Raw genomic sequence first — 15,345 nt, forward strand, 5'->3', positions numbered from 1 at the left:
TATACAGGGCTTATATTCTTCTATTAATAAAACACCCTTTTTGGGGCAAAATACACAATTTTTCAGGCCTTGCAGCATCAAGACGTTTGAAATTCCAAAGTTATATACTGCTGTCGTATTCAGTTAATAAACTAACACCAGTTTGGGCCAAAAAAAATTTGTTGGCAGCCTTTGCTGAAGATGTCTTTGTGAGATACACCCTTTAAATACAGGGGGTTCTATTCAGATATTTGAAATACCACCATTACTGGCCTTTGAAATGCTGTCATTCCGTCTGGTGGAGACGGATAGTTTTAAAAGCCATATTGCGGTGGCTGTCCCACAGTATGTTGTGCCCAGCCGCAACTTCGGCCTTCCCACTCACCGCCTCATATGCGAGGTGCTCACAAGGTAGAATTCCACCATGCACATGCTGGCCAGACTGTGCGAGCAGCAGCAGGCGATAGTGGAGATTCAGCTGCAACACGCACGGGTGAGTCGCTCGGCTGAACAGCACCACTTCACCACCAATGACTGGGCCTCCATGCGAGACCTGTGTTCCTTGTTGCGCTGTTTCAAGTACTCCACCAACATGGCCAGTGTCGATAACGCCATTCTCAGCATAACTATACCACTTCTATGCCTCCTTGAAAAAACGCTGCTGGTGATGATGGAAGAGGATGTGGCACAAGAGGAGAAAGAAGAGGGCTCATTTCGTAGGGTTTCCGGCCAGTCATTCCCAAGTGGCTCCGAGGTTCGGTTCCTGCACCCACAAACGCCAGGTACGCAATTGTCCAGCCAGGGCACAGTTCTGGAGGATGACAAGGTGGAGGATGAGGAGGAGGAGATGTAGGAGGAAGAACGATGTTCACAGCAGGGTGGCACCCAGACCAGCTCATGGCCATCACTGGTGCGTGGCTGGGGAGATACAGAGGACACAGACGATACACCTTCCACAGAGGACAGCTTTTTGTTGCCTCTGGGCAGCCTGGCACACATGAGCGATTACATGCTGCAGTGTCTCTGCAACGACTGCTGAGTTGCCCACATTCTAACTTGTGCTGATTACTGGGTGGCCAAGCTACTGGATCCCCGTTACAACGACAACGTACTGTCCTTAATTCCGTCACTGGAGCGTGATTGTAAGATGCGCGAGTACAAACGCACGCTGGTAGATGCACTGCTTGTGTCATTCCCACAGCGGGGGCACAGTGGAAGCACAAGGCGAAGGCAGAGGAGGAGGAAGAGGTCGCCAACACAGCTGGGGCACCGCCAGCACCTCAGAAGGCAGGCTTAGCATGGCCGAAATGTGGAAAAGCTTTGTCAGCTCGCCATAACAACCAGCACCACCAGCTGATATGGAACGTCTTAGTGCAGTGCGCCAGTCCAGCAGGGTGAGCGAATGTGAGGTCATAAGGGTAGTTAAAAAACCGAGGGTTGCTCTTGGTACTCACAGTTTTTATATACCCTGGGCAGGCGTACAGCAGATATGGAGAGGCTGGCACATGGATCCTCTGGGGAACTCTCTGTGTATAGGGACCAGGCCAGGTGAGGTGCCCTGGATGTTGCAGGTTTAATGTGCCTGTGGCAAGATCCCTTAAAGTTCGTGACGCCAGTGCCGGTAACGGTGGCACACCGATTGATAATAGGAATAATTGAGGAACACAATGTTGTGGTGAACCAGAACTTCCTTTTACTGGAAACAATTAACTATTTACAGTCTTTTGGTAAAGTTTCATATGTCACAGTAGCAGTCAACAAGAAGGCTTATAAAAATTGGCAGGCACAATGTTCTTGCAAGATACTCAGAGGGTTAACACACTTACAGATCAGGCTGCATTTTCCCTCAGAAATCCTGTGCACTATTCCTCAGAAATCCTGTTTGTATTTATCCCAAGGCCTGTATGCCCTATTGTTGGCTTTATCCTTGGTTAGGGAAACTTCCTCAGGTATTCGTCCTTGCTTTCAATATAAAATCCTTCTGCCCTTCAGCTTTATTGTCTGGCTGGAATACTAGCTCTGTTCTGCTCTGTTGTGGGAACTTGTTTCTCAGGAGGTAGGCCCTTATCCTGGTGGGGCAACTAGAAGCCTGGGCTATCTAGCTGCATATCAGAGGCTGGATCCTAGCTACCCTCTGCCTAGGGTGCTCACTGACTTCAGGAATACACAGCTCTCACTGACTCTGCACCTCCCTCTCTTGTCTAGACCTGGCTATTTATACTAGGGGGTCCTTAGCTCCCTCTAACGTCTAGGAGGAGATCATACACCCCTACAGGCCTGGTAACTTGGAAATACACATAAATAACAGGAATAAAATGACATTATACATTGACCAATTGACCCTTGTGTAGTGCCCACGTTCAACTAGTGGGACACTACATACCCCGTTGCTTTGACGTTGCCCATCCTCGGTGCAACACAAGGGGCCCGCCCAGCTGGAGACTGCAACCTGAAAGACAAAAATAAAATGCAAAGCAGGCACACACATCTACTATTGCAATACCAATATCAGGCAAAGGAACAAGTCCGGTGAAAAGGGGCATCGTTCTCTTCACTCAGGATAGTATAGGGAACAGGGGCACTGACCTGGTACAGCGTATCAAGGATACCCAGGATAGTCCATAGTAATAATAAAATAGTCCCATAAAACAGCATCTCAGAGGCCCTCAGGCATTGGGGTCATCTCTGGGCACATTTCTTTAAAGTTTTAATATTGCACATAAAAGTCACAGCACCAAAGGTCCACATCTCAGGGTTAATTTCCCTGGCAAGTCCTGGCATATGAAAATAGTGCTGCAATATCCCTATTCAACCTGAAAAGGCGGTTAAAAAGGGTTAAGGTGCAAAAATAACAGGCACAACTTGGTTTAAGTATTTGAAGCATGCAGGAGGTCCTGTAAACTGTATGGCAGTAGAGCATTAGTACGCTCAGTTGTTTTTAACCCCTTAAGGACTTAGGACGTATCGGTACGACATGGGTCCCGAATCCTTAAGGACCCATGACATACCGGTACGTCATGGCTTTAATTTGCTATTCCGGCGCCGCGGGGGCTAATCGGAACGGGATTTCGGCTGAAATCATTCAGCCGGCATCCCGTGACAATGCAGGGGGGGTCATTTGACCCCCCCCCCATATCGACGATCGCAGAAAACCGCAGGTCAATTCAGACTTGCGGTTTGCTGCGCTTTTAGCCGATTCTGATCAAACGTTAAAATGCCCGAAATTAAGTTTTATTAACACCCCCCTGCACCCCTGAATGATATTATGTGGGCGGGTGGTGCAGGGGGGGTGTCGCAGGCGGAGCTGGAGGTGCGGGAGGCGGGCGGTGCGGCAGGCGGGATCGCGATCCCCCGCCCGCCTCCCCTTGAATAATCGTTGGCTTCTAGTGGGTATACCAGGATGTCAGCCGTTTAACCCTTTCCATACAGCGGTCCGTACGGACCGCTGTATGGAAAAGGTTAACAGCGCAGGGAGCTCCCTCCCTCTCCCATCGGGGGGCTGCTGTGCCTTTGCAGCCCCCCGATGGGAGAGAGCCCCCAGACAGCCCCCCGACTGCCCCGTCCTTACCCTTCCCCGTCTGTGAAGTTGTGGCAGACAGGCTATGTTCCCATGGCAACAGGACGCCTTCTCAGGCGTACTGAACAGATCTGTGCTGAAGGCAGAGATCTGTTCAGACAAAGTGTAAGTAAAATACAGTACAGAAACCTATATAGGTTCTGTACTGTATTATACAGACATCAGACTCACTGGATCTTCAAGAACCAAGTGGGTCTGGGTCAAAAACATGTAAAAAAATAAGTGAAAAAAGTTAAGATAAAAAAAAAACACATTTATCACTGAATAAAAAAATAAAACATAAAATACACATATTAGGTATCGCCGCGTCCGTAACGACCTAATCTAGTAATTGGCTATGTTACTTTACCCGCACGGTGAACGCCATAAAAATAAAAAAATAAAAACTATGAGAAAATTGAAATTTTGCCCACCTTACTTCCCAAAAAAGGTAATAAAAGTGATAAAAAAGTCGCATATACGCCAAAATAGTACCAATCAAACCGTCATCTCATCCCGCAAATATCATACCCTACCCAAGATAATCGCCCAAAAACTGAAAAAACTATGGCTCTTAGACTATGGAAACACTAAAACATGATTTTTTTGGTTTCAAAAATGAAATCATTGTGTAAAACTTAAATAAATAAAAAAAAGTATACATATTAGGTATCGACGCGTCCGTATCGACCGGCTCTATAAAAATATCACATGACCTAACCCCTCAGGTGACCACCGTAAAAAAATAAAAATAAAAACGGTGTAAAAAAAGCCATTTTTTGTCATCTTACGTCACAAAAAGTGTAATAGCAAGCAATCAAAAAGTCATATGCACCCTAAAGTAGTGCCAATCAAACCGTCATCTCATCCCGCAAAAAATGAGACCCTACTTAAGATAATCGCCCAAAAACTGAAAAAACTATGGCTCTTAGACTATGGAGACACTAAAACATGTTTTTTTGTTTTAAAAATGAAATCATTGTAAAACTTACATAAATGAAAAAAATTGTATACATATTAGGTATTGCCACGTCTGTGACAACCTGCTCTATAAAATTACCACATGATCTAACCTGTCAGATGAATGTTGTAAATAAGAAAAAATAAAAAGGTGCCAAAAAATCTATTTCTGGTAACCTTGCCGCACAAAAAAGTGTAATATAGAGCAACCAAAAATCATATGTACCCTAAACTATTAACAACAAAACTGCCACCCTATCCCGCAGTTTCTAAAATGGGGTCACTTTTTTGGGGTGCATCAGGGGTGCATCAGGGGGCTTCAAATGGGACATGGTGCCAAAAAAACAGTCCAGCAAAATCTGCCTTCCAAAAACCGTATGGCATTCCTTTCCTTCTGCGCTCTGCCGTGTGCCCGTACAGTATTTTACGACCACATATGGGGTGTTTCTGTAAACTACAGAATCAGGGCCATAAATAAGTTTTGTTTGGCTGTTAACCCTTGCTTTGTAACTGGAAAAAAAAATATTAAAATGGAAAATCTGCCAAAAATGAGAAATTTTGAAATTTTATCTCTATTTCCTATTAAATCTTGTGCAACACCTAATGGGTTAACAAAGTTTGTAAAATCAGTTTTGAATACCATCAGGTCAACTCTACCTCCTCTCCCTTGCGGAGGCCGTGCAGGTGTTCCGGCAGGTAGCTGCGCTTCACTGACCTCCAGTTCACAAACAAGTCTCTGCCAGTGGAATAGTCATTTATGAAGCCGATTCCTCGGTTCTTGTCAAAGGCCACCACTATCCCCATCCTCCTTTCCAGGCGGGGTTGGGTATTGGAGTGGCGCTCATACACAGTCTTGGCCAGTTCCTCAAAGTAAATCTTCTTGCGCATAGTTTTTTGTATGGCTGCTTCGCGTATTTCAGCCATCAGCGCAGACCATTGCACCGTGGGTCGAGCAAAGTCCCTCCATGAGCCGAAGTATGGCTCGGGCTGTGATCCCTGTGGCAGGCAGGATGGTCTCTCCGGTTTCGGAGTATAGGCCGGTGGAGCTTCTTCTCGTTAAAGCATGGTAGCTTCCATCGTCTGAACAGCAGGTGCGGCCATTACATCAAAGCAGTCCTTACTCTGCAACATGCTCAATCCTTCCTGGAAGAGCGATAGGGCGGCACACATTATCTCACCCAGGACCTCGCACTGCTCCGGGAAGTCACCCCCTAGGTACTCCAACATAAGGGAGGCGGAGTCCATACTGGCAGACATGCAAATAAGTTGATAAGGCGGTGGCACGGACATCCAGTACCTTTCCCGCACTTTTAGCAGAAGGCGCCAATTTTTCCCGCCAACACAGTACAAAGATGACGCAGAAATTAATCAGTCAGCTTAGGCGGCCATCTTTGAGCATAACGCTGCCTATTCACTGACAGCAAGCGGTGACTTTGAAACGGCAAAACAGTCCACAGCAATACAACGATTTTTACAGTTCCTGGCCCAGCAATTTTACTAATAAACATATAGGGCTTTATCACTTTATGGCAATAATGGCACACAGTTTATATTCCACAATAGCGTAGGAATGATTGCATCCTGTTTGTGACGCCAAAATATGCAGTACGCAGCCCTGCAGGGTATTGCGATGGTGAGGTCATGGTTAATAGGCAATCGAGGGTTGCTCTTTGTTACTCACAGTTTATAGGAAGACCCTGGGCAGGCGTACAGCAGTGATGTAGAGGCTGGCACAGAAGTCCTCTGGGGCACTCTCAATGTATAGGGACCAAGCCGGTGGTAGGTGAGGTGCCCTGGGTGTTGCAGGTTTAATGTGCCTGTGGCAAGATCCCTTAAAGTTTGTGACGCCAGTGCTGGTTACGGTGGCACACCGATTGATAATAGGAATAATTGAGGAACACAATGTTGTGGTGAACCAGAACTTCCTTTTACTGGAAACAATTAACTATTTACAGTCTTTTGGTAAAGTTCCATATGTCACAGTAGCAGTCAACAAGCAGGCTTATATAAATTGGCAGGCACAATGTTCTTGCAAGATACTCAGAGGGTTAACACACTTACAGATCAGGCTGCACTTTCCCTCAGAAATCCTGTGCACTATTCCTCAGAAATCCTGTCTGTCTTTATCCCAAGGCCCGTATGCCCTATTGTTGGCTTTATCCTTGGATAGGGAAACTTCCTCAGGTATACGTCCTTGCTTTCAATATATAATCCTTCTGCCCTTCAGCTTTATTGTCTGGCTGTAATACTAGCTTTGCTCTGCTCTGTTGTGGGAACTTGTTTCTCAGGAGGTAGGCCCTTATCCTGGTGGGGCAACTAGAAGCCTGGGCTATCTAGCTGCATATCAGAGGCTGGATCCCAGCTACCCTCTGCCTAGGGTGCTCACTGACTTCAGGAATCCACAGCTCTCACTGACTCTGCACCTCCCTCTCTTGTCTAGACCTGGCTATTTATACTAGGGGGTCCCTAGCTCCCTCTAACGTCTAGGAGGAGGTACTACACCCCTACAGGCCTGGTAACTTGGAAATACACATAAACAACAGGAATAAAATGACATTATACATTAAAATGACATACAAATTACAATGGCCCTGTTCCACAGGAGGTGGAGAACATTGTGGCCCAATTGACAATTGTGTAGTGCCCACATTTACCTAGCGGGACACTACATTAGCAGGAGGCAGCATTTCACCAACATGGTGGAGCAGTATGTGTGCACACGCCGACATGTACTGAATGACGGGTCTGCCCCCTTCAACTTCTGGGTCTCCAAATTGGGCACATAGCCTGAGCTTTCCCTTTACACCTTGGAGGTGCTGGCCTGCCCTGCAGCCAGTGTATTATCTGAATGTGTGTTTAGCACGGCAGGGGGCGTCATCACAGACAAGCACAGCCACCTGTCCACAGCCAATGTGCACAAGCTCACGTTCATTAAAAGGAACCAGGCATCGATCCCACAGGACTTGTCCGTACCTTGTGCAGAATAGACATGTATACCGGCACTAACCAGCCATTGTTATGCTGAAGCACAATTGCGCATTCTTGTATTTTGTATATTTCACACTCTTTTGGAGTGTTTCCTAATTTAAAAAAATAAAATTAAAACCAAAAACCTGTGTTGGCTACCTCGTCCTCCTCCACCACTGCTTCCACCTACACCTCTGCGTCCACCACCTCCTCAAACTCCTACTCCATATAGAACTCCTCCTCATAAATCTATTTTTTAATTTTTTTATTTTTTTGTACATTTTTTTTTTATGATGTACCACTGCTATGTAATTTAACTACTTTGTCATTTACATTTTCTGGTGAAATTCACCAATTTTTGGGTCTAAAGTACCACTGCTATACCTAGTAGCCCGGTAAAAAAAAAACTATATATATAAATTGTCAGTTACATTTTCTTGTGAAATTCACCAATTTTTGGGTGTGATGTACCACTGGTATACCTAGTAGACAGGTAAAAAAAAAAAAATATTTGTCAGTTACATTTTCAGTTGAAATTCAACAATTTTTGGGTGTGATGTAACACTGCTATACCTAGTAAACAGGTAAAACAAAACAAATTTGTTACATTATCGGGTGAAATTCACAAATTTTTGGGTGTAATATACCCCTCCTCTACCTAGCTGAAAGCTTAATAAATTTCAATAATTTTTCTTTAATATTTTCGGGTGATAAACAATTTTTTTCTGTCATAGACCCCTGCTCTTCCAAGTAGACAGGTTAATAAATTTCACTAATTTTTCTGTTATATTCTTGGGTTGACATTATACGATTTTAGACGTGAATAAACCCCTGCTCTGCATAGGTGACAGGGAATAAAATTTCAGTAATTCTTCTGTAATTGATGCGCGCCACCTCCTTTGATTCAATGCTTAAACTTTAACAAGTTGTACCACATTTTGCGCTTCAATAATTTGTCCCACATTTCCGCTTTACTCTTTTGGCCAACATTTGCGCTTCAATACTTTGTCCCTCAATTCCGCTTGCCTCTTTTGGCCCACATTTGGGCTTCTGTAATTTGTACCACATTTGCGCTTTAACAGCTTTTCCCACATTTCCGCTTCACTCTTTTGGCCCAAATTTGGGCTTCTGTAATTTGTACCACATTTGCGCCTCAATAACTTTTCACATAATTCTGCTTTACTCTTTTGGCCCACATTTGGGCTTCTGTAATCTGTCCCAAATTTATGCCTCAATAACTTTTCCCATAATTCCGCTTTATTCTTCTGGCCCACATTTGGGCTTCTGTAATTTGTCCCACATTTGCGTTTTAATATTTTTTCCCACATTTCCGCTCGATCCCAATATTTTTTTATAAATTTATTTCCCTTAAATTTGGTCTCTTTTACTCACGCTCCCTCTCCGGCGTGGAACCCTGATTCTCTGATAACCGTGATCAACATGGTAGGATCAGAAAAGAACATTGATTTGAAAGTTGATAGAGAAGATATCGAAATGGATGGTGGATGTCACAGGGGCATCTCTACATAGGTGAAAGGAACATAAATTTTAAAAAATCGTCAATTACATTGTCAGGTGACATTTTTCAAATTTTACCAGATAGAAACCCCTTGTCTGCATAGTTGACAGGGAATAAAATTTTATAAATTCTTCATTAATTAATGTGCGGCACATCCTTTCATTCAATGCTTAAACTTTAAAAAGTTGTCCCACTTTTACGCTTTAATAATTTGTCCCATAATTCCACGTTATAATTTTTAATTTGAAAAAATGAATCCTCCCTTGGATGGATTCCCCGCCACCCGTGATCACCATGGTAAGCGCATAAAAGAACATCGAAAGTTGATATCAAATTGGATCGTGAACATCACGGGGACGTGCGACATGGTGGGGCAGTAAGTGTGCACACGCCTACACGAACTGACTGACAGGGGTCAGCCCCTGCAACTTCTGGGTCTCCAAATTGGGCACATAGCATGAGCTTGCCCTTTACCCCTTGGAGGTGCTGGCCTGCCCTGCAGCCAGTGTATTGTCTGAACGTGTGTTTAGCACGACTGCAGGGGGGTTATCATAGGTTATATTTCCCAATGTTTTTGGGTGTACCCTAATAAAAAATAAATAAAATTAAAACCAAAAATCTCCTCCACCACTACTTCCACCTACACCGCCACATCCACCGCCTCCTCAACGTTCTACTCCATATGGACCTCGTCCTCCTAGATCAAGATTATTTTTTTCCATAACATTTTTACAGCCATTTTAGTGCTCAAAAGTTCAGGTCCCCATTGACTTCAATGGGGTTAGGGTTCGGGGTCAAGTTTGGGTCAAGTTCGGGTCCCGTACTCAAACTTTTTTCCGAAGTTCGGCCGAACCCGTCGAACCCCAACATCCAGGTGTCCGCTCAACTCTATTTATAGGTAAGGGGGTTGGATCACATGTTCATGACATCACAAATTCATTATACAGACAGGAAGTGATGTATATAGATATTTAAATTATGTGTCAGTTTCTCTTATCAGTTGAGAAAGGCTGGACGACCCGAAACGCATCCTGGAAACCTATGATTTGGAAGTTACAATAAGGAATACACCATGTAGAAAGCAATACGCCTCCTGGGATTACTTTTACACTGATCGTGGGGATTGACCCTTCCCGTGCAGAGTGGAAAACAGATCGTGTACTGTTGATCTTTTACATTAGGTCTCAAAAAGTGAGCGTGGCATGGGCGGGGGAGGGGACGGAAAGCCAGGCCCATCTCATTTATTATTTTCTATTGTTTTAGTTGTACAAAATGGTCTAAATGTAAGACAGCAAGGAAGCTGCCTTATATTTAGACTGGTGCTGCATGTGTAAAAGTTATGTAGATTCTTGCCCCTCTTCATAACTTTGGCGGATCCACCACCAGATATAGGGGTTATTAAGATCGGCGCCTAAAATTCTGGTCTTAAATTACCCCCATAGTTTGTAAGGCTGAAAGAAAGACATCTGTCCATCGAATTTAACATGTCCTGCAAGTTCAAACAGAGGAAGGCAAAAATAAATATGTGAGGTAGAAACCAATATTCCTCCTTTTAGGGGAAACATTTTTTTTTACTCCAATAAGGCATCAGAATAACTCCCTGGAACAACGACCCCTCTCTAGTAGCTATAGCCTGTAATATTATTACGCTCCAGAAATACATCCAGGCCCCTCTTGAATTCCTTTATTGTACTCCCCATCACCACCTCCTCAGGCAGAGAGCTCCGTAGTCTCACTGCTCTTACTATGTTTGTGTTAAAACCTTTGTATAGACTTCTTCTTTTTCTAGAGGATGTCCCCTTGTCACAGTCACAGTCCTGGGGATAAATAGATGATGGAAGAGATCTCTGTACTGACCCCTGATATATTTATTCACAGTTATTAGATCTCCTCTTAGGGTACTTTCACACTTGCATTAAAATTTTCCAGAATTGTGTTCCGTCCTAGGGGCTGATCAGTCTTATCCTAATGCATTCTTAATGGAAAGCAATCTGTTCAGGATGCATCAGGATGTCTTCAGTTCAGTCCTTTTACGGTCTTTGGACGGAGAAAAAACTGTAGCATGCTGCATTTTTCTCTCCGGCCAAGAGAACTGCCTGCCGGAATCCTTCAACGTAAGAGTGAAAGTTCTTTAGTCGTCTTAAACTGAATGACCCTAATTTTGATAATCTTTCTGGTTACTGGAAATTAACCAGAAAAGCTTCAGTTTTGGCTGCCAGATGAGTTCATTACGAAATGGTTCGCTCATCTGTATCTTTAACCTATAACATATGTATGTATATCACGTGTGCAATCAAAACTGAAAGTACTGCAATACCAAGGCAGAAGTGACATGTACTTACCTGCATTTAGTTGTACATACCCCAGATCACACAATACAGACCTGGATGAAGTGATTTATTTACGTTACTCATCAACGAACCTTTACAAGGTTTTATATCACAGTAAGTTAAAGGGGTTGTCCGGGATCGGGGACATTGGTGTAATAGTACTAGAGTGGCATACAGAATACATACATGTCCTATCTTTGCCTTATATTTCTGAAGACCTGTTTTCATACAGGAAATTCTTAGCCGGAAGTGACTGTTTTCTTATACTCGGTGACGTACCGGGTCTCTTGCAGGCGAGCTGAAGCCTCTTCTTCCGGCTGCTCAGGGAGCCCAGTGACGCCACCGGCACTGATGGGTGGGCCTCAGCTGTAAAAATGGCTAGGACAGCCCCAAAGCCCTCCGATCAGAGCCGGTGATGTCACCGAGCACACTGCTGGGCCGAAGCCTCCGCCCGGCAGTGTGTTATAGTAAACAAAAGAGCCTTTGTCTTGTTCGATTTAGCGCAGGGAAAAGGAGAGCATCAGAGCATGAACTGCTCTGATGCTCAAGTCAGTGGGGCTGCCTGGGTTCAGCTCTGAACCAGGACAACACCTTTAATAAATGTATGCCTGTATAGACTGAATACAATAAGAGGTGATCGCCTCACTGATCCCTGTAATTTTCCTGCACATTTTCTGTGTGAATTCCAGCTCTGCAGGACTAACATTTGTACTGACCCTGAACACATCCGGTTGTAGTCACTGCTCCCTTCCCAGAACCATCGTGTCACCCAAGAATGTACAGTGAAGATCCCTCCGATAATGATGTCTCCTTCCTGAGAATATTCATACTCAAAGGTGTAATCCTTCATTACAAGATGACATTGAGCTGCAGGGTCCTGTGTCTCAGAATCACAGAAGGTCACACACAAAACCAGCAAAAGGAACATTTTCAGAAAATAACACAAAATGATGGAAATTATCTTCTGCATGATCATTGCTTCCATGGTATCTCTGGCACACTGGTGTCTGCACAGGCCTGCATCACTGGGAATTATTCAGCAGTAGATCAAGGGATGAGACAGGGAGAGGTTTATATCTTATCACCGGTCAGGTCTGTACCGAGAAATAAGCACAGTATCCTCCTGTGTATTATCTAGAAAAGGACACAAAGTGAGAAAAGTCATATCCATCAGGGACCTCTCAGAACTGCAAACAGAAAGCAGAAGTTTGATTCTTAAAATTTGATTTAATTTTTCTATTTTACACTCCTCAACTTTGAAAAAGCAAAACCAAGAAGAACAAGCCGTAAGCTCATGCAATTCAAGGAAGTAGCGAGTGTCAGTAATATCTGCAAATGATTAACCATTCAAGCACCTAGCACTTCTATAACACTTTGATTCTGTAACTGGGGTGAATAGTGCTCAATTGTTACAGTTATTGGTTTTCCCACCTTATTTTATAAATAAGTAATTCCATTTGGCCTTGATTCTCTAACTGAAAAACTACTGCTATTTTACACTTACAGTTACTGTTACAGAACAGCAGATATGCACTACTCACTATGGATGTGACCGCACTGTATTCAAACATCCAACACAATTTAGGCATTGAGTGCGTGGAAACCACATTACGTAATGATATCACCCTCAAGTCACCACAAATTCAAATCCTAGTGGACAGTCTGCGCTTCATTCTAGAGAATAATTTCTTTATTTACAATGGCACTATATACCACCAATGCCGGGGGACCGCAATGGGTACGAAAGTGGCACCAGCCTTTGCAAATATATTTATGGGCCACTTTGAAAATGCACATATCTACAATAACCCACACACATATAAACATATTGTCTACTACAAAAGGTATATAGATGATATTGTTATCATTTGAGATGGGGACGAGTGCTCAGCATTAAAATTCTGTGATGAACTTAATAACACAAATTGGGGGATTACATTCACCCCTAATTACAATAAAACCCAATTAGACTTTTAGGATATCTCTATCACCACCAAAAGCAATACTCTCATAACAAAAACATATTTTAAACAAGTGGACACCAACAGTTACATACACTACAAACGTTTTCACCACAAAAAATGGCTTCAAAATGTTCCATACAGCCAATATAAACCTATAAGACGGCAGATGACACAGATTTTGCGGAACAAGCAAAACAGGAAAACACCTAAAACATTATATAACACTTAAAATAAAGCTATACGCGCAATTTTGGCAAAACACTGGCACATTCTAAGACGTGACCCCTATCTCGAAAAACATCTTCCTGAGGAACCTGTGATTATCTACCAAAGAGCACCCACAATAAGAAACACTTTAGCTCCCAGCAAGCTGAAAAAACACACAAAAACCCAGAAGAAAACCACAAAAGAGCCAGCGGGCAGCTTCAAATGTAGGGCAAGATGTTGCCTCTGCTGCAAGATAATCGCACATAATAGAAAAACCTTTAGTTCAACAAAAAACGGTGCCACCTTTACAATGAAACACCATCTAAACTGTAAAAGCAGCTATGTGACATATTTAATAGAATGTGAATGCGGGCTCCAGTACGTAGGACGCACGACACAAGCATTGCACTGTAGAGTCAATCAACACAGACACAATATACAAAAACTATGCCCAAAACATAGCATTTCGCGGCACTGTGCAGCTACACCAGAAAAAAACAAACACACACTAAAAATCACACCTATCGACTATATACCAGATAATCCATATAATAGATTTAGTAACCTCCAGAGAAGAGAGGTATATTGGATCTATCAATTGGATACCCTGACCCCACATGGACTAAATGAGATGAGTGAGACTGTACTGTAACTCACGATGTCCAAAAACGACCAGATATGCTGACTGTTGGGTAGATCTAACATGTAACCCATACAACTTGAAGAAAAGTACAGAGAATACTGTAAAATAAAAATAAAATAATAAATAAACTACTGAAACACTACTGTAAGGAAAGTCAGAATTCCATTTAGATATAAGGCCAGTTCCCCTCCCCCCCAGACTAACAGTAGAACTAAAAGAGCACAAAAATAAAAGTACAAAAGGAAATAAAACAAAAACGGACATAAGAATAGAGTCATATACACCATACCCAAAGAGCATAGTCTCAGAACCTCTAAAACAATATAAATGTCCCGTGTGCTTATAGCACGATAATGACCAAGCATTTACATTGGGTTGGACGATGCCTTCGATGCATCTCTGGATATACAGATATATATATATATATACACATGTATACCTTTTAACTTTTCATAATTTTTAGCCATTCATTTATCCAGGGCTTTTTTTCTGGCGGAACGCACCGGAACGGCGTTCCGCCACCTTTTGACATCGCAGCCTGCGATGTGTCAGCGGGGAGGGACTGGGAGGAGGAGCTGGGGGCCGGTGCGTTCACTGTGCTCCGGCCCCGCCGCTCCAGTACAGTTATAAAATGTGTAATTCAATTAATAATGATTCATGCTGCCCCCTCTGTAGTATAACATTCAATATATCCTACTCACAGGGCTACTGTTATATCGTAATTCAGGCCAGCCGGGCAGGCGAGCGGCAGTGTGACTGACTGACGTCACGTGCCTGCGCCGCCTGCTTCATTGATAAAGTAAGCCGGGCAGGGGCAGGCACGTGACGTCAGTCAGTCATGCTGCCGCTCGTCTGCCCGGCCGGCCTGCATTATGATATAACAGTAGCCCTGTGAGTAGGATATATTGAATGTTATACTACAGAGGGGACAGCATGAATCATTATTAATTGAATTACACATTTTATAACTGTACTGGAGCGGCAATGGCGTGCTGCATAAATTGGCATCACGAACAGGATACGAACATTCCTGCACCATTGCGGATACAAAAACTGTGTGCTGTTTATTGCCTTAAAGTGACAAGCCCTAATTGCTTTATTGAAAATTGCTGGGCCAAAGTGAACTGTGATAATTGCGGTGTGAAGATTGTATTATCTGGACTGTTGGCTGCCGATTGAAGTCACCGCTTGCTGTCAGTGAATAGACAGCCATATTGCCC

At 43.5% G+C, this 15,345-nt stretch overlaps 1 protein-coding gene across 1 annotated transcript in view; it reads right to left on the reverse strand.

The window, feature by feature from the left end:
• Positions 1–5,551: 5,551 nt before the first annotated feature.
• The window catches only part of LOC122922710 (vomeronasal type-2 receptor 26-like), a 61,078-nt gene continuing 51,284 nt past the window's right edge, over positions 5,552–15,345 (reverse strand). The window contains exon 4 of the mRNA XM_044273448.1: positions 5,552–5,638. Within this exon, the coding sequence (XP_044129383.1) occupies positions 5,552–5,638 (87 nt within the window). The remainder of the gene's footprint in view (positions 5,639–15,345) is intronic.

This window comes from Bufo gargarizans, chromosome 1 (assembly GCF_014858855.1).
Source record: "Bufo gargarizans isolate SCDJY-AF-19 chromosome 1, ASM1485885v1, whole genome shotgun sequence".
In the NCBI taxonomy this organism is placed as follows: Eukaryota; Metazoa; Chordata; class Amphibia; order Anura; family Bufonidae; genus Bufo; species Bufo gargarizans.